General features: G+C 50.5%; 1 protein-coding gene across 3 annotated transcripts; it reads left to right on the top strand.

The window, feature by feature from the left end:
- The first annotated feature begins 273 nt into the window (after nucleotides 1-273).
- Nucleotides 274-16,160, top strand: SLC35E3 (solute carrier family 35 member E3). Of its 3 annotated transcripts, XM_025476649.3 has the most exons (5): nucleotides 274-726; nucleotides 1,737-1,847; nucleotides 6,122-6,280; nucleotides 10,021-10,103; nucleotides 13,731-16,160. In XM_025476649.3, the coding sequence occupies exons 1-5, from the start codon at nucleotides 325-327 to the stop codon at nucleotides 13,915-13,917; spliced, it is 942 nt and encodes a 313-aa protein (XP_025332434.1). In that variant the 5' UTR covers nucleotides 274-324; the 3' UTR covers nucleotides 13,918-16,160. The 3 variants fall into 3 exon arrangements, with proteins under 3 accessions (XP_025332434.1, XP_025332435.1, XP_048971104.1); XM_025476650.3 differs by lacking the exon at nucleotides 10,021-10,103 and having other exon boundaries at nucleotides 15,965-16,160; XM_049115147.1 differs by lacking the exon at nucleotides 1,737-1,847.
- The last annotated feature ends 2,541 nt before the right edge of the window (nucleotides 16,161-18,701 follow it).

Raw genomic sequence — 18,701 nt, forward strand, 5'->3', positions numbered from 1 at the left:
GAGCCCGCGGCGCACGGACGCTCGGGGCGCGCACGCAGAGCCCGGGCCCCGCGCCCACGCGCCTGCGCAGGTCCCCCCCCCCCCCCGGGGGCGGCGAGCCGGGGGGCCGGGCTAGGGGCGGGCGCTGACGTGCCGCGGCGCCGCGGGGCGCTGGGGGGCGGGGCCGGTGCCGCCGAGGCTGCGCTCGCCCGGGGCGCGGGGCGCGGGGCGCGCGGACTCTCCGGGGCGGCGCGGGGCGGCGCGGGGCGGCGGGAGGGGTCGCGGCGGCGGCGGCGGCGGGACGCGGGCCGGACCCGGGGCTGCAGGGCCGCGGCGGGCGGGGCCATGGCGTGGCTTGCGGACCGCATGCGGGGCCACGGGCGCATCGCCGCTGGGCTCCTGCTCAACCTGCTGGTGTCCATTTGCATCGTGTTCCTCAACAAATGGATCTACGTGCACCACGGCTTCCCCAACATGAGCCTGACGCTGGTGCACTTCGTGGTCACCTGGCTGGGCCTGTACGTCTGCCAGAAGCTGGACGTCTTCGCCCCCAAAAGTCTGCCGCCCTCCAAGCTCGTCCTGCTGGCGCTCAGCTTCTGCGGCTTCGTGGTCTTCACCAACCTGTCTCTGCAGAACAACACCGTAGGCACGTACCAGCTGGCCAAGGCCATGACCACGCCGGTCATCCTAGTCATCCAGAGCCTCTGCTACCACAAAACCTTCTCTGCCAAAGTGCAGCTCACGCTGGTGAGTAGCTCCAGCCCCGCACGGCGCCCCCTGCCGGCCCAGCGCGGCCCGGCGGCCTCCCCGGGGGCTTGCAGCCGCGAGCCGCCCCCCCCCCCCCCACCGCCCGGAAGGTTGCTGCCGGGAGCCTCCCCGGGGGCTTGCAGCCGCGAGCCGCCCCCCCCCCCGCCCCGGGAGCTTGCAGCCGGGAGCCCCCCTCCCCGGGAGCTTGCAGCCTCGAGGCCCGCGCCCCGCTCTTGCCCGTCGTCTCCAGGTCCCCAAGGGCGTCATCGCCCGTGACCACGTTTTAACTTGGGACTTATTGGGGGGCGAGGTGGAAACCCGCCCTCCCGGCCCTCCTGTCGGGCTCGGCCCCGGAGGGAGCGCCTGCGTGAGCTTTAGCATCTCCGGTTTGCCGGAGACCCTAAGTGCCGCCGGTAAGAAGAGAAGGCTGCGTCGCGTTCCGCAGTTCAGCGGCTCGGAAGAGCTGCAGAAAACCCGAAAACCGGCCCTCCTTTGGCCCGGGGGAATTGCACTCCTGTAGGGTCCTCGGTGACGGTTCAGCGTGAAATCACTTCTCCGAAGGGATCTGCAGCCACATACTGTAGGGGTCTTCTCCTGCCTTTCAGTAAAGGGAGGTGATCATTTTAGCACCCCAGAACTTAAGAGTAGTTAAGATTTGCAGCACGTAAGTTCTTCATGCTTCTGTTACACGTTTCATGCCTGTAGGTTTATTTAGAAGAGGCTGTGCTTGCAGGGCCTATGCATTTGTTGCCAATTGCAATGCCCTGGCTCAGTATTTTACCCAGAATTTTAAATAAAATTAGACATGAACATAGAGAATTAACGTATTTTTACTTTAAGGAGATTGATTTAACAGTGTCTTTCAAATGGGGAGGGGACACCCCATTTATAGAGGTTCATATTTCCCAGTGATGTTTTTATGATTGACCTTGTAAGACAATATGAAAGGAATGCTAAATTTATGTTTCATGAATTGAATCTGAACAACATTTGCCTCTTTTTCTTTACAGATTCCTATAACCTTAGGTGTAATCCTAAATTCTTATTACGATGTGAAGTTTAATTTCCTTGGAATGGTGTTTGCTGCTCTTGGTGTTTTAGTTACATCCCTTTATCAAGTGGTTGGTAATTTCTTTTTTTTTTTTTCTCTCTCTCTCTCTCTCTATGTGCCTTTTTAGCAGATTTCATAAATTTTGAAGCTGTGTCCCAAGGTTTAGAAAATACAGTATAGAGACAATAGACTGTTGGGAAGAAAGCGTAATTGCGTAAATTGTCTGACTCAAGGTGCAGAGAAGAAAGGAGACAGAGAAACGTGGGTGTGTGATGCTCACCAAATACCTCCCTACCTGTTGTAAGTGTAAAATGCCCATGCTTCCCAGTCTGAGTTTGGAGTAATGCTATATTATTATTATCTGGGAAATCTTTACAGAATGAGTTCTAAGACTTTGTACTTGAGCCCGAGATCATTGGTTAAATTTATGATTTACTCTTTAACTATAAGATGGCTGTGAAGGAGCGAGTGCATTTCCAAAATTTGAACGCGCAAAGGAGAATTTCAGATTTATAAACCTTTGCCTCAGAAAATACGCTGCTATTACAACTTCTGTGTCAGCTTCCAGTGATTTCTCTCTACACATATTGTACAGCGATGGGTATTTCACTTCTTGCGCTGTAGTAGCACAGTGCCTTGCCGATTGCAAGCACTCATTAAAAATTTGTGCATGGATCCACTTACCTCATTACCATAAAATCTCTACGAGTATGGTTTTTTTGTTTCTTACAGAGTGGGAAAAAATAACTCGGTGTAGGGTGCAGTGAGACAGTATTTTCTCTATACTGAAAACCTTGGACTGGAAATTCTGGGTGTGCCTGCTTGGGAAGTCAGCCAAAATGTGTAACCAATTTTCCTTTTTTCACAAATATCTAGCTTATAAACTAAGGGTTTCTTGTTATGAATGTTATGAGTTTAATAATACAGCCTTAGCATCTGAAACTTTCTCTAGTACTGATCACTTCAGAAACATTGTTATGTAGGGACAGCTGGGTGGCTCAGTGGTTCAGCATCTGCCTTCGGCTCAGGGCATGATCCCGGGGTCCTGCATGGGGCCCCCTTCAGGGAGCCTGCTTCTCCCTCTGCCTGTGTCTCTGCCTCTCTCTGTGTCTCTCATGAATAGATAAATAAAATCTAAAAAAAAGAAAAAAGAAAAAAAAGAAAAGAAACATTGTTATGTAAACATTCTGGGGTTGAGTACATTTTTAAGTGTCAAGAAGCAGCGTAAATAAGAGACCGGTGTCATGAAAGGTCGGAGCACCCACTCAGTGCTGTCATTTGGCTCCAAGAGATTCTCTTGAAGAAAATCTCTTCATTACTGCAGAGAGTAATCAGAGGAAGCTCAGCTTTGTGCTTTAAGGTTGTACTTAGGTGTATTTCAGTGGGTTTAGATTTTCTTACTAGATATAGTAAGTGAACATTCCTAGTTGTCTTTTTTGCTAAACAGACTTTTTTTGTTTGGCCCAGTAGGGATTAAATGTTGATTAAGACTAGCAAAAAGTTTTATCAGAACATCAGAATTTCTTGTGTCCCTTCCACATAATTTCATTTCAGAGTATTCACGGTCCTTGCCAATATGAGCATTTTTGTTCCCACAAGTCTCAAAATTGCTATACATTAGAATCAAAGGATTCTGTATCCCTCAGGTTCCTATTCGAAGCAGGATTGGCCAAAGAATGATTGTGGACAAACTGATAGGCAGTTTTCTATTATTAGTAAACAATAAAAGTACTGTTAAGGAATAGGTATAGTCCCCCAAAAGTTCATTTTTAAAAAGTTGTATTTTCCCATTGTATCCAGGTGTAATTTCTCAGTTACTTCTCATACTGCTAGGGCATTAGAAAGAGTTAAAAGATGGGTGAGCCAGTATTAGGTGTTTAATTGTAGAAGGTCGGTTGACTCAGTTATTCATTCATTCATTCATTCATTCATCAGACATTTCTTCCGCTTGGTGCTCGGCCTTGAAGATATGAAGATGGAAACCAGTTACAATCCAGCTTTGTAGAAACACACGAAGATGCTGAGCACAAGCAGTATAGCTCAGGGGATGAGGAAGGTTTGAGGAACACCGGAGAGCGGCGGTTCCGTAGGGGGGGTGGAGGGTAAGACTCTGTGGAAAAGTCTGTTTTAATGGAAGGGCCCACAGGAATTTGCTGTGCGGAGAAATACAGCAGAGGCCTGTGTGCAGGGATGTGAGAAAGCACAGGGCGTTTGGGGAGAACTTGATTTATCTGGTGAGATCTAGTTGCTTCGTGGCGGCCGAGGCTTGGAGAGGGTGAGACCTGGTGGCGCAGTCCTGATCATGCCAAGGACTGGGCTCCTCATTGTGCAGGCCCAGGAGAGGGCTGGGGACGGGATAGGCCCCAGATGAACCCGTGTAGGGAGGGGTGAGTGAGACCTGGGGAAGGGTGGAGGGGGAGCACCTGGGAGGCACTGAGGTAGGAGACGGCGTCGGGCCAGGAGCGCGCAGCCTGGGGCGGGGTGTGTGTGTGTTCAGGTAGGAGTACTGGGGTCTAGCTCAGCAGGGAGCCCACTGCTCCTGCTCCCCCTGCTCCTGCGCGCTCTCAAGTAGATAAAAAAACAAAAAAACAAAAACAAAAAACAGAGCCCAGAAATCTTTCAGAGAAGGAATTAGTGGGATGGGCCAAACGTGGAGGGAGGAAAGTTGGGGGGGGCCGGTCCTTTGGGGAGCTGGTGCCTCGTTATGGGAGCAACACTGCCGGAGCGAATTTGGGGGAGTGAGAACTGAGTCGGGTTTGAACAGTCCCTGGAGAAGTTTGGGATGAAGGTGCCCGGACGGCAGGTGGGTGCCCCAGGCATCAGCTGGGCACCCCAGATGGTGGGTGGGCGCCCCGGGTGGCGGGGGGGGTGGGGGTGGGGGGGGGGCATGACGTCAGTCACGGAGCTAAAAGAAAAAAAAGGCCAGGCGTCGACCTTGGAAACAGTAAGCCAGGGTCGGTGATGGGGCACCTCCTGCCCGAGCCCCTGCAGAGCCGGGGGGCAGCCGCTGCTCCCGCACCAGCCCCCTTCCAGGCGGTTCCCCGTGGGAGATGCGCAGCTGCGGGGGGGCGGGGGGGGGGGCAGCCTGGGGCGCCCCCCCACCCCGTCCCTGTCCGTGGCGGGGGCACCTAGTTACCCGCCCTGCTGCCGCCCCATCCTGCTCAGCTGCCCCGCCCAGCTCTTCAAAGCCACCTTTCTGGTCAAATTTGAAGAACATGTTGAGAACTGATGGGACTTGAGGTTTGGCGGTGTTCATGAATAGTCTTTTTAAGTTTTTAATTGATTTTTTAAAAAAAGATTTTATTTATTTATAAATGAGAGACAGAGAGAGAGAGGCAGAGACCCAGGCAGAGGGAGAAGCAGGCTCCATGCAGGGAGCCCGATGTGGGACTCGATCCGTGCCATGGGGTCACACCCTCCAAGGCAGGCGCCCAATCGCTGAGCCACCCAGGTGTCCGCCTTTTTTTTAATTTTTAAAAAAGATTTTATTTGTTTATTTTAGAGAGAGAAAGAGCATGAGCGGGGCGGGATGGGAGGGGGGTGAGACGAGGAGGGGGCAAGCAGGCTGGGGGGTGGGGAGCGCTGGACCTGGGCTCGATCCCACCACCCGGAGATCCTGACCTGAGCCGAGATCAAGGGTTGGGTGCTTAACAGGCTGAGCTACCCAGGCGCCCTCTGAATGATTTGTGGTTATCAGATTTCTTCGAGTGTGTTGGGGGAGGATTATCCACGGAAAAATGACTCATGAAGAAGAAAATGCCTCTGCCATCCATCGGGTTTTCCAAGGTGAATGAAAGGCCTCACGCTGGTCTGGCCGCCGTGGGCAGCCTCCTGGGATAGCTGAGGCTCCCCCCCCACTTAGTCGGCCCTGCCCACCCTGTACCTTCTGTTTTTTGGAGGGGGGGCAGTTTTAGAAAGAAATGAAATCTGGCCCGCATCTCTGCTCCTGCTCACCACCTAAATTCCCATCCCCATCCCCTTTGCCCGAGATCCCAGGTACCTGTGGGCCCAGGTGTGAATGCACTGACTGGCCCCATTTCCTACGGTCAGCAAGGAGCAGAGGTGGTGGTGGTTTTCTCTTTCTTTATAACTGAGAGGAAAATAGATGGTCATACATTGAGTTTATAAAGCTCCTTTCATCCAAGGTGCTTAAAGGACATTCATATATATTATTGATCTTTTTTAAAAAATTGATCTCTAGAGTCTTGTAGAATAATTAGGCCTGTCCTCTTCTGCCAACCCTGCCCCACATTTCCCACCCTTGTGACTAGGGTCATATCTTTTGTTTACCCCTGATGCAATTTTTTTTTTCCTACCTAACTTGTCTTGTTTCCTTGTTTTCAGTGGGTAGGAGCCAAACAGCATGAATTGCAAGTGAACTCGATGCAGCTGCTGTACTACCAGGCCCCCATGTCCTCCGCCATGCTGCTGGTCGTCGTGCCCTTCTTTGAGCCGTTGTTGGGAGAAGGAGGGATATTTGGGCCCTGGTCAGCTTCTGCCTTGGTAAGTCCTCGTTGCTTTGCGGTCTAAGAAACAAGAGAGTCGGGGCCCCCAGGGAGGCTCCGTGGGTGAAGCGTCGGCCTTGGGCTCAGGTCATGATCCCAGGGTCCTGGGATCGGGCCCGGTGTCGGGCTCCCTGCTCAGCGAGGAGCCTGCCCCTCCTCCTGCTTGTGCTCTGTCTCTCTTTCTCTCTCTCTCTCAAATAAATAAATAAATAAGCGTCTTAAAAAAATTATCTTTAGAAAAATAAAAAGAGAATCATCCCTCCACTCTTGGTGCAATTTTTAGTTTTCAGAGCACGATCTCAGATCCAGTCTCACATTTAATCTTCATAATTACCCTTTAAGGGAGGCAAGCTATGGATTGTTTTTTAGATGAAGAGACTGAGGCACAGCGTGTGTGTGTGTGTGTGTGTGTGTGTGTGCGTGCACGCGATTTTATATACGTGGAATCATATATATACTGTTTTCATCACGGGTCCCCCGCCCCCCCACACACACATTCAACATTTCATTCCCCTGTCTCTGCCCCTGGAGGTAAGTCATTCTAGTGTGTGTTCTTGTGTTTTTTTTTTTTCTCCGTGCTATCCGTATCCACATGAACCATGCACGCACATACACGTGTATATATGTAAATTAAACATTTGTTTCTTCGACAAAAGTGGGATCAGAGCATACATAATTTTCTGCATCTTGCTTTTCTCGCTTAAAATCTCATGAAAAAAAAATCTCATGAAAATCTCACCGACACCTTCTGTTCGGTGTCCGTGTAATAGATCTGGTTCTCGACCCCTGTGAACAGTGTTGCAGTAAACATCCTAATGCGGATGCCCTCCGGAGCTGTACTTTTCTTTCCTTTCGAATGGAGTCCTGAGCATAGAATTGCCAGATCAAAGGGAAGTGTACTTTGGGGACTTTTTAAGTTACAAAGTATAATCCGCCTACTTAGGGAAGGAATTTCTGCTTCCCACAACTTTAGCCTTTGGAACACAGTCCATAGAAGAGGCCTGTTTCTTGGTGGTGTCAGTTTTTCAGACTTACATAATTCTTACTCCATTCCAAGAACGACTCCAACACTTTGCCAGTGTTGACTTTAATTTAATCCTCATAACGACTTTATTAGGTGGATACCATTATTATCTTTATATTTAATAGGATCCAGGAGGAGGAGACTGAGGGACAGAATTAAGACCCCAGAGCCAGGGAGCAGAGCCAGAGCACGAGTCCAGGCCTGCTGCCTCCAAAACCCCTAGATTCTGAAGTTCTCTGTGGTGCCGCCTCTGAGCCAAATGCTGGCCGCTTCAGATTCAGCTACTGGGGTATATAACTTTTTTTCCACAGTAGAAACCACTTGACTGACTCTCATAATATTTCCTCTTAATGTTACAAAAGTTCTAGCTGTCTTGTTTACTCAGTCTTCAAACGCTTTAGCTTATTAGATGCTTTACACTAGGAGAGAGCTTTATGCGATAAATTCAAAAAAGAGAAAAGCACCAGGAAGGCCCCCCCAAAAATTCAGAGGAACTAAGAACATTGCAGTCTGAGGCCAGTGAATAAGAAAAAGTCACCTTTGTTCCTTAATGTCCCTAGAGGGCATCATGCCTCAAAGTAGAGCATGTAATTGGGTTTCAGTGCCGAGTCGTCAAGAAGTACGCGAGTAGCATTCTAACAATTCAATAAAATTAACAATGGTATATTTGTAGAAATCAGTTTTTTAAGTCTTTTTTTAAGAGGTTTTATTTATCCATGAGAGACACAGAGAGAGGCAGAGACACAGGCAGAGGGAGAAGCGGGCTCCCTGCAGGGAACCCGCTGTGGGACCCGATCCGAGGACCCCAGGATCACACCCTGAGCTGAAGGCAGCTGCTCAGCTGCTGAGCCCCCCAGGTGCCCCTAGTTTTTTACGTCTTTAATGAACAAAGGTATGTTAGTTGAAAATATAAAGGACCTCACTGTTGTAAAACAAACAAGGTATTACTGTTTTTACCTAAGTGGGACACAAATCAGCTCCTTTAGCCCTCCTCTGACTTCGATAATCTAAAAGCTGTGATAAAACCTTCCAGACAGAATCTTCAAATGTGATACATTTTCTTTAATTCTTTAGAATTTAATTTTTTTTCTTATTTTTTTAAAGACTAATGTATTTCTTTTTTTTTTAATTTTTTTTATTTATTTATGATAGTCACAGAGAGAGGCAGAGACATAGGCAGAGGGAGAAGCAGGCTCCATGCACCGGGAGCCCGATGTGGGATTCGATCCCGGGTCTCCAGGATCGCGCCCTGAGCCAAAGGCAGGCGCCAAACCGCTGCGCCACCCAGGGATCCCAAATTTTTTTCTTTTTAAAGAAAAATATTTATTTGAGAGAGAGAGTGAGTGAGCAGAGGGAGGGGCAGAGGGAGAGGGAGCAGCAGACCCCCACTTCGCTGACTGAGCCACCCAGGTGCCCCTGTAATTTAAATTTCTTAATAATTCAAATCATAACTGATATTTTATCTAAATTCTCTTACTTAGAAGTAGGAAATGACTTTATAAATTTTTAAGTAAAACAGCAGGGAAGGTTTTTACAGAGTGCGCTTGCAGTGGACCAGCCACTTTGTCCTCCATCCTCAGCCAAGTCGGTTTCCCCGTGACCCATGCACACGCCATGTGCTTTCCTGCCTCCATGGTTAGGCTCCTACTGTTTCCTTTCCTGACAACCCCACTCCTCCTTCTCTCTTTAACCTGTGCATACATCGAAGATCCAAACATTCCCTAACCCGAGCCCCAAATAACACTTCCTGCCTAGAGATTGATAAAAAAAAAAAAAAAACCTGTTGTGTGCTTGCCTGTTCTCAAGGCAGTGCTCAAGACTTGTATGCAATTCCTGACCTCACTCTGGCTCACGTGGTTAAGAGGTACTCTATCAGAGTGGGTTACGATCAGGGACTCTAGAATTAGGCTACCCTGTGCTTAAATCTCAGCCGTACCCCTTACAGCTGTGTGATCTAAGGCAAATTGCTTTTTGTCTCTGCTCATCTGTTAAAAAAAAAAAAAAAAAAAAAAAGATAATATTTTACTACCTCATGGGTGTTTGTGAGAATTAAATAAGTTAATGTACATAAAACATTTCAGACAGTTCTTGGCATGTAATAAGTACTATGTACGTGCAAGCTGTGGTTATCATGATTTTTAGTATGTCCTCAAGTGGTTTTGAAGCTCTTTGAGGACAGGATTCCACTCTGTTCCTCCAAAGGTGTGGCCTAGCTTTATGCCCAATGATGTAATTTAAGTAAGAATAAATATGAGCAATTCATAGAAAAACATCTGGAAGGAATTGTGCAACGGTATTAACGGCGATGGGTGATTAGGATTTTAAAGAGTCCTTATATTCTTTTTGCTTATTACCTTTATTTTCTGATCTGTCTTTATGGACTATGCATTACTTTTATAATTAGAAAATTATCACAAAATAATTTTTCTTCAGATAGATAAGAAAAATGAACCTGAAAATTCACAGTCTCTGATACCAGGATATTATTGGAGAATATTCCATTGCATTTTGTAGACAAAATGACATTCCTGAATACTATTCATTCTGTTCTTTTACCCTCAATTCCTGCTGTCCCCCAAATTGAAACTTTGAAACTCTTGTTCTTAAGCGTTGTTATTTAAGTTTTTAGGAATGCCTAAGGAAATGTATTTTTACTTGATGACCATACTGATCGCAACTGCTTCACATTAATGATTCTTTGGGTTTGTTCGTAGCTTATGGTGCTGCTCTCTGGAGTGATAGCTTTCATGGTGAACTTATCAATTTATTGGATCATTGGGAACACGTCACCAGTCACGTATCCTTTTCCTAGTAACTCACAAATGCAGTCTTTTGTATCTTCCCAAACTCTGTCACATGCATTTCCTTCTGGGAGTCTTGCACTTACCTAATTTTGTGGCCTAAATGGAGTACGTTGGCTGATCTTCAGTCTTTTCCTCTATCTTCCCACACTCGACTCTATGGAAAGTTAAACGTGAGCCAGGGAAATGGGTTCGTTTTCTGTCTCATGAATGCTTTTTAGTCTCGTATGCAGTAAGCGATCTTTTCCCTTGTCGAAATCAACACGGAACACCGATCCTGGCACACAGTGGAGTTAAATAGATACTTGTTGAGTGGATAATGGAGCGGATGCTTCTCAGTCTCCATGGTGATACAGGAGAGGTACAGCTAGTCCGAAAACAGAAGACAATTTCAGACTTTCAGATAATGTTTTTGTACTTATTTGGGTATGGCCGTGCCTGTTTTTCTCAGTATTACTTCTAATCAAGAAATGAAATCAGGCCTTAAAGGTCTGAATCATTTTTTACATTTTTGCTTGTTATTCTGTTTCTCTTCTTGTTTCGCTCTGCCTCCACTCTTAAGCAAAGGCAGAGAAGGATTTCCCCAAATCAGAGAGGTGATTTAGCAACGTTATATCCGAGTGTGCTGATTTACTTAAATGAGTGAACTCCGAGATGTCAGCCACCGTAAAAAAGCAGCATATTTGCCAACTATCAACAAGTACCAACAACAATTATAATATTTATTTTTTTAACAAACCAACACTTAATAAACGTTTATTTTGCACCAGGCACTGTTGGAAGCAAACACCTAAGGTGTGTTGGGCATCAAACCCTCAGAGCAGCTCCGTGAGGTAAATTCTATCATTTTGTTTTACAGAGGAGTTAGTGGAGGTGCAGAGAGGTTAAGTAAAGCACTTCGGTCACATGGCAGAGCCGTGTAGCGTCCAGATTTGAACCCAGGCGGTAGTCTCAGAGCTTGTGCACCATGCTGCGGAATCAAGGCATCCAGTGACGTGCCCTGATTAAGAACATTCATTCAAAAAAAAAAAAAAAAAAAAAGAACATTCATTCACTCAACAAATATTGAACACCCACTATAAGCCATGCATTGACTTAACAGGTATTTACGTGAGGACTCTCCACTGTACGCGGGGCGCTGGAGATACACTGGGGAACCACAGGCAAAAACCCTTGCTCCCACAGGTCTCAGCAAGTTGCAGTGCTGGTGAGAGACTAGAAACAAGAAAAAAGTTAAAATATGCAGTGTTAGGTAGCGTGGAGCGCCGAGGAGAAAAAGCGAAGCAGGAAAGCGGATAGGAAATGTCAGGGACTGGGTGGAAACTTGAGAGGGGGTGACCAGGAGGGCATCCACAGCAAGGGGGCTTCTGAGTGAGGACCTGGAGGAAATGAAGCTGCCCCCCTGCAGGTTGGCACGAAGGGCGGTCCTGGCAGGAGGCACAGTGGTGAGGTCCCGAGGAGCAAGGGAGGCTTGTGCTGCAGCAGGACGAGTGCAGGGTGGAGATCGTGGGGTTCTGAGCGGTTGGGGCACGGGCCGGCCAGGCTCCCCTCTACCTCCGGCCATTCCTCTGGGTGAGATGGGGGGCCCGTGCCTGCAGCGGGAAACAAGGTGATGTCACCTGTGTGGCACTGGGGTCAGTCCGGGCCGCAGGGTTGAGAACGGGCGGAGGCAGCGTCCTTCAGCCTCAGCGCTGTGGACCTCGCGGGCTGGGCGGCCCCCTGGGCAGAGGCCTGCCCGCACCCCAGAGGATGCTCAGAGCATCCCCGCGGCCCCAGGAGCCCCTTCTCCGGATCAGGACAGCAGGGAAGGTATCGGACCTTGTTGGTGGCACAGTCACCCTGGCAGAGACCCCTGCCCCAGAAGAGGGGGGAGAAGAAGGCACCCCCGGGAGAGCATGGCCTGGGTACCGCGAGGCGCCGTCGGGGTCCGGGCGCGCCCTCGGGCCTTGCGGGCAGCGCTGGCTCGTGGGCCGTAGGGAAGGGAGAGGAAACGGGGTGGCTCCCGGGTGCAGGGCCGGGGAGGTGGCCCCGGCGGCGGGACGTCCCGGAGGAGGTTGGCGGGGGTTCCAGAGACAGCCGGGGTCCCCGGGGTGGGGTGAGCAGGCCCGGGAGGAGGGCGGGGGCGCCGGGGGACTGCGGCTGGCAGGCCAGGGGGGGGCGGGGATTGGGGGGCGCCGCGGGGAGCGGAGAGAGGAGCCAGGGGAGCTGGGAATACCGGGTATGCGCTGCTCCTTTTGGGTTCTATATAATATACTGTGGGGTTTTTGCTTTTTGCCTCGAATTTCCCTTCCCTCGAGGATGAGCCTCTTCCAGGGACCGTGAGCTACGGGAAGGGCGCCGCGAGCGCGGGCGGGCGGGCGGTGGCGGGCGGGCGCCCCGGGGCCGGGTCCTCGGGGGTCGCGTCCCCGTGGTCTCCGGGGGGCGCCCGTCCCCGTGGTCACGGCCCCGTTCCCTGCCCTCCTGGCGGCCCGGCAGCCGCGTCCCCGCGGCGTCGAGGCGCAGGTGGGCGTCCAGGTGCGGGTGGGCGGGTCGGCGCGTGGCGGGGCCGCGGACACCTGGAGCCGGAGCCGTTTCCAGTCAACGTCACCGGAGGAGGGGCCGGGCGCCCATCGGACCCCGGGAAAGCAGTGACGTCATAATTTATTTGGAAAAAAGCCCACCTACGTCAAGTATGGGAAGAGCCCCTGAAGGAGCGCCGGGCGTTCAGTTGTGCGCGGTGCGCGGCGGCTGCGGGGCCCGGGGCCTGGGGGCGGGACGCGGCGGAGCTGGGGGGCGGGGGGGCTGCGCGGGCCGCGGTGGAGGGAAGGGGGCGCAGCCGGGCGTGTCGTGGGTGCTCGTGGGTGCTCGGCCTCGCTCGCCCCTTCCCCGTCGCCCTCCCAAGCGGAGGCGCCCTGGGGGGCGGGGGGCGTGCCACGGGGGGTGCCCTGGGGGCGGGGGGTCTCCTGGGGGGTAGAGGCACCCTGGGGGGCGGGGGGCGTGCCCCGGGGATGCCCTGGGGGTGGGGGGGTGCCCTGGGGGGTGGAGGCACCCTGGGAGGCGAGGGGCATGCCCTGGGCGGTTGGGGGGCTCCCTGGGGGCCAGGGGGCGCCCTAGAGGGCGAGGGGCACGCCCTGGGCGGTTGGAGGGGTGTCCTGGGGGGCGGGGGGCGCCCTGGGGCGCTTGCCTGGAGCCCGCGGTTGGTGGGTGCCGCGCGGCCCTGCTGCCAAGGGACTGTACTGGAGGTAGCCCGGGAGGGCAGGTGGTTAATCGCCGCAGAGCATCTTCGTCCAGCCCTGGAGCATAGCCCCCCCCCCCCCCCGCCCCGCTTAGCTCTTCTTGGGGGGCGGGGGGCGGAGACAGAAGGTAGTTGAGGCGGTTTCCTGTCCCTCCCACTGAGAAAACGAGGATCCAGCCGGACAGAGGTTCTTCTTTCCTCCATGGGGGAGGGGCGGGGGCAGATTGGGTGTGTGCTTCCCGCAGTCCTGGAAGCCTCGGGAAGGCCTCGTGCGTGTGCGAGAGTATGACATCTGGCTTGCTTCCCTTCTCCATGTGTGGGAGTGTGTGGACCTCACAGTCTAGCTTGTTGGGTTTGGTTTTGTTTTGTTTTTTTCTCTTTTTTTTGGATCCTTAGCCAAAAACCTCAGCTATAACATGTTTGGACACTTCAAGTTCTGCATCACTTTGTTTGGAGGATATGTTTTATTTAAAGATCCACTGTCAGTTAATCAGGGTCTTGGCATCTTGTGCACGTTATTTGGCATCCTCGCCTATACCCATTTTAAACTCAGTGAACAGGAAGGAAGTAAGAGTAAATTGGTACAGCGTCCTTAGTTGGGTTTTGGTGGAGAAGAGAAAGCCACCCCCAAGAAGAAGAAAAGCGTTAAGTGTGCAAGTTACTTTCAAAGAAGGAAGAAGAAGTCATATCATAGAATTCGTTGGATGATGGTGTGCAAGGAGTAACACAAAGGAAACTATCCGGGAACATGAGTTTCTCATTTAGAGTCCCTCTCAAACAGTGGCTCGTGCTTCTTTGCAAAGATGGATTATGTGAAGCCTAGAGGATGGTTTGGTTATGACCAAATGAAATACATGAAATTAAAGTTCTGTAAGTGACAAAGGACTCCAGATCACCATCCTCCAAAATATGTCGTGGTTTGTAAGTGTTCATACCCCGCTAAGGAAGGCCAGGGAGGACTCCTTGCCTTGCTGGTAGGTGGCCCCCAGGGTGAGCTCTTTTGTTATTTCAGCCAAAGCATTCAAGCCAGAATTTAAATCTGGCATTTCTGTTTTAGCTGGTTTAGTATAACTTCTTGCTTCTTGCACTTACAGAAATGAAATGTCATTTATGGAAAGCAGGGTGTAGGAAAAAAGCCCGGAAGACCAAATCCAATTCTAAAAGCACCATATTTCTTTTTTTTTTTTTAAAAGCACCATATTTCCAGTAGAAAATTGATACTAGAAGTTACACGTTCTCCAGAAGACTACAGTTGTTATAGGTACTCTCATGTTTCTGAGCTCTCAGGGACCTCTAGAAACTGGATACGACATTAAAAAAACAAAAATTGCTCCATGTTTCAAAGAGAAGGCTAGGCAGCCCAGGTGGCTTAGCAGTTTAGCGCCTGCCTTCGGCCCAGGGCCTGATCCTGGAGACCCAGGATCGAGTCCCACGTCAGGCTCCCTGCATGGAGCCTGCTTCTCCCTCTGCCTGTGTCTCTGCCTCTCTCTCTCTGTGTCTCTCATGAATAAATAAAATCTTTAATAAATAAAATCTGATTTAAAAAGAACACAGAGAAGGCTGTGAATGGAGTAGAGCAGGTGTCTTGTCCCCTTCTCCGGCTTTTTGAGCATTTCCTGTTGGTGATTTCTTAGCAGCACCTCTCTGCTGTCACCCCCTACCTCCCTCATTGGAGGTATCTGTGGAGTGCTCTTTGGCATTCAGGGATTTGTAGTGAACCATCTGAGCTTTCTAAGTGGGCCGAGGGAAATTTTCGTGCAGCACATCAGGGCAAATACTATCCAAACAGTAAGCAGAAACTTAGTGAAAATCAGAAAAAAGGTTTTAAAGAGCAGTAGAAAAATAGTCAATATTTATCCCATTCCATTAGTTTTTAAAGGGATGACTTTTAAAAATTAGGTGAGGGAGCACATTTCCTTGCAAAGTGTGTCTCTGCCTTCCAGCTTCTCAGTGCTCCCGACGGTGGAGCACTGAAAGCTGCTGTTGATAACTTCTCACAATAAATTGACAGAGACAGATGATCTCTCTTGTAATAATTCTTTTAAAAGTATTACTTATAAACTCTAAGTGAAAAAACAACTCAAGAGGACAGCCACATGGATTAAAAAAACATACCTTTTAGGATCCCCCCCCCCCCCGGCCTGTTTGAAATGAGAAACCTCACTGAAGAGCCGTTCTGACAAAATTTCAATGTATTGGTCAATTGTCGTGCGACTCGCATGTGTGATTTTCTGTTTTTTGTTTTTAAATATTCTTTGGTTTGTCTCAGTTTCTAAAGATACATCTTACTGTGCTAAGAATTATGAAGCAATCTGTCTTGCCACATGGGCCTCAGGCATTATGTTTGTCTAAGAAAGGTTCGCCGTGTGTGTTTAAATGAACGTACAATTATTCCCCCAAAGCTGGAGAAAAGTATTTCCGTGCATTGAGGATTGTGTGACTTCTGTACGCGGACCGCTGAGTTGATTTGTGCCATGTGGAAATTCTTAACTGTAAATACTTGGGAGGTATAATAAATGACGGATGCCAATAGGACCACAGTAAGAAGGTTGGAGCAAGATAGGGCAAGTGGATGTGTATAAATAAGTGAATGCAATCTCTACTACTGGAACTAGAGTCTGATAAACTTTTTTTGCCCTGAAGATGATCTTCCCATTGAAAGGCAATTCCTGGGGAAATGACCAGGCCCAACCACAGAAACAAGCCAGAAACACAGTGCTGGGGATGAACACCCACCGTCCTCTTGTTACAGACGTAACCGTATCTGTTCTTAATTCTATGTTAAATGGCCGAACTTCAGTTTTTACCTGTTACAAATAAAGAGAACCTGATATTTTAACTTTCATGTTGTGTGTCCGAGCTTCTTAGAACCAGTGAAAGGATAGCATCTGTGTGTATTTGCAGCGGTAATGCTGGCCTGTCCAGCTCCCAAAAAGGCAGAATCTAATAAAACAAAATTCTCATGTTATTTTAAAGTGGCACAGGGGCACCTGGCTGGCTCAGTTGCCCAAGCATGTGACTCTTGATCTTTGGGTTGTGGGTCCGAGCCCCATGTTGGGTGTAGAGAATACTTAAAAAAATAAAATCTTTAAAAAGATAAAATGGGGCACCTAGGTGGCTCAGTCCGTTAAGTGTCCAACTCTCGATTTCAGCCCAGGGCTGTGAGATCGAGCCCTACATCAGGCTCCACACTGGGCATGGAGCCTGCTTGAGATTAGGAACTGAGCCCTGCATCCGGCTCTGTGCTCAGCAAGGAGTCTGCTTGGGATTCTCGCCCTCTGCCCCGCCTCCAATTGTGCTCACCTCTGTCTCTCTCTAAGATAAATAAAATCTTTTAAAAAAAAAAATCTTAAAAACAAGTAACACAAAGCAGAAATCTGCCTCTGAAATAAAGCAAGCTTTCTCCTGTTACATTTTTGTAAATGCTTTTTAAACCTTGCCATTTTTTAGGTCTTAATCTTCCGTATTTTTAATTTATTTAAAAGCGACAGCATTAATCAGGCATTCCACATGGACTCCGTCAGTAAACAGCTGTTGGGTGAATGGATGTACAGAATGGCCAGAGAACGGAGACCAGATTTATTAGATAGCTGACTTGCATTCCTGTTCCCGATCTCTTCCATTCCTTCCTGAGCTCAGGCATACAATGATAATTTCATTCAGTCTGCGAAAGATTATTGAACAGTTTATTATGCCAGGGACTCCAGTAGGCACAGTGCGAAGATGGTCCTTTTGAGCCCAAACTACTGTATTCCTTATGATCTTAAACATCCAGCTAGCAGAAAAGATAGACATTAATTAAATAAAAACAAAGCGAGTTTATGATGACAAATTCAGATAAATGCTAAAAACAGTTCTCCAGAGCCTGCACCAAGAATCTGGCCCAGGATTGGTTGTTAGTGAAGGTGTCCATAAAGAAAAGATGACCAAGCTGAGCTCTGATGGATCTAGGGACATTCGACAAGTGAAGGAAGGGGATCACGTTCTGGTTAGAAGGAATAGCACGTGCAAAGGCCCAACGGTTGGAGGAACTGTGATGAGTCGAACTGCGAACAGGATGGAGTAGAGAGGCTGTTTCGGGGAGGGGAGATACGCCGACCTGAGCCCAGAGAGGAAGGCTGGCCTGGGGCCGTGGAACACCTTGCAGGCCGTGGCGGGAATCTCGTCTGGGCAAGAGGGAGTGTGTTCTGGGTGTTGTCACACAACCCCTTTGTTTTGAAACTGATGAGGGAGACCCCGAGACCAGGAGACCTCCTAGAAGCCAGCTGGGAGACAGCGGACCGGGATGTGCCGCTTGGTGGGGAGGTGGCAGCGAGGGGCAGATCTGGTGGCCCCCCCACGGCGGCTGCAGATGGATCTGACATGGGGGGTCGGGGATCCCACTGGTGGGCGTCGCTGAGAGCGAGTGATGCCATCTTGCGAGATGATAAGCAGGGACGAGATGGGGCCCGGGCAGGAGGCGGGGAGGAGAGGCGCCTCCGAGACCCCAGTGAAAACTGCTAATCAGGTAACCAGGTAGGCGCAGGTGTGGAAGTCAGGCCGTGATTCCGTGGGAAGGGGGTTCGCGAGTGGGCCCGTGGGGAGGGGAACTCCGACCGCTGGGCCTGTATTAAGACCTTCCAGCCGGGCCTTGAGGAGCCCGCACACACCGGGGGAGGCCGCGGTGGTAAAATGGGGGGGCGGGTGGACAGCTGGGACTCCCCGGGAGAGGCTGAGGTGGACGAGCACGCAAAGCAGCCCCGGCTTTACGGACAATTCCCTCTTTCTTTTAAAAAAGATCTTATTTATTCATGAGAGACCCAGAGAGAGATTGGGGCAGAGACCCAGGCAGAGGGAGCAGCAGGCTCCAGGCGGGGAGCCCGACGTGGGACCCGACCCCGAGACCCCGGGGTCACTCCCTGGGCCAGAGGCAGGCGCCAACCACCGGCCCCCGGCGGCCCGACAACCCCCCTTGAGCGTGGGCATTAGCAAGGCGGTTTGGGCCGAGTGGTCGGTGGGCGAGGAGGTGGCCGGCATCCTCGGCCGGGTCGGTCCTGTCGCTGTGGCAGCCTGCAGGATCCATGCTGGCTGACCCGGGGTCCCCCCGGGGGCCGCAGTGCGACCCTAACTTAGCACAGTGGGGCTTGTTAGGGAAGTGGAACCGCGGGCCTGCGGGGGGCACAGCGCTTCCCGGAGCTGGGAGGTCCTTCGCCCTGGAAGGGCTTCCAGTTCTGGCTCCTGCAGGTAATTTTGAGATACGGTTGCTGTTGATAAGATCAGCAGTTCCTTTTGACAACCGCCAGCATTCTTTAGGGAGAAAAAAAAAATAAAGTTTGCAGGGCCAGTGAGGGATGAAGAGCTCCCGGGCTTGGGTCCGGGACTGCGGGAGGCGGCCTGGGAG

Source organism: Canis lupus, chromosome 10, assembly GCF_003254725.2.
Source record: "Canis lupus dingo isolate Sandy chromosome 10, ASM325472v2, whole genome shotgun sequence".
Classification (NCBI taxonomy): Eukaryota; Metazoa; Chordata; class Mammalia; order Carnivora; family Canidae; genus Canis; species Canis lupus.

Excerpts from the sequence above, each read along its gene's own strand:
- SLC35E3 (XM_025476649.3), top strand. The coding sequence starts at position 325 with ATGGCGTGGCTTGCGGACCGCATGCGGGGCCACGGGCGCATCGCCGCT. Across the intron at positions 1,848-6,121 it reads TTACATCCCTTTATCAAGTG|TGGGTAGGAGCCAAACAGCA; the intron begins GTTGGTAATTTC and ends CCTTGTTTTCAG. Across the intron at positions 10,104-13,730 it reads GGGAACACGTCACCAGTCAC|CTATAACATGTTTGGACACT; the intron begins GTATCCTTTTCC and ends CAAAAACCTCAG.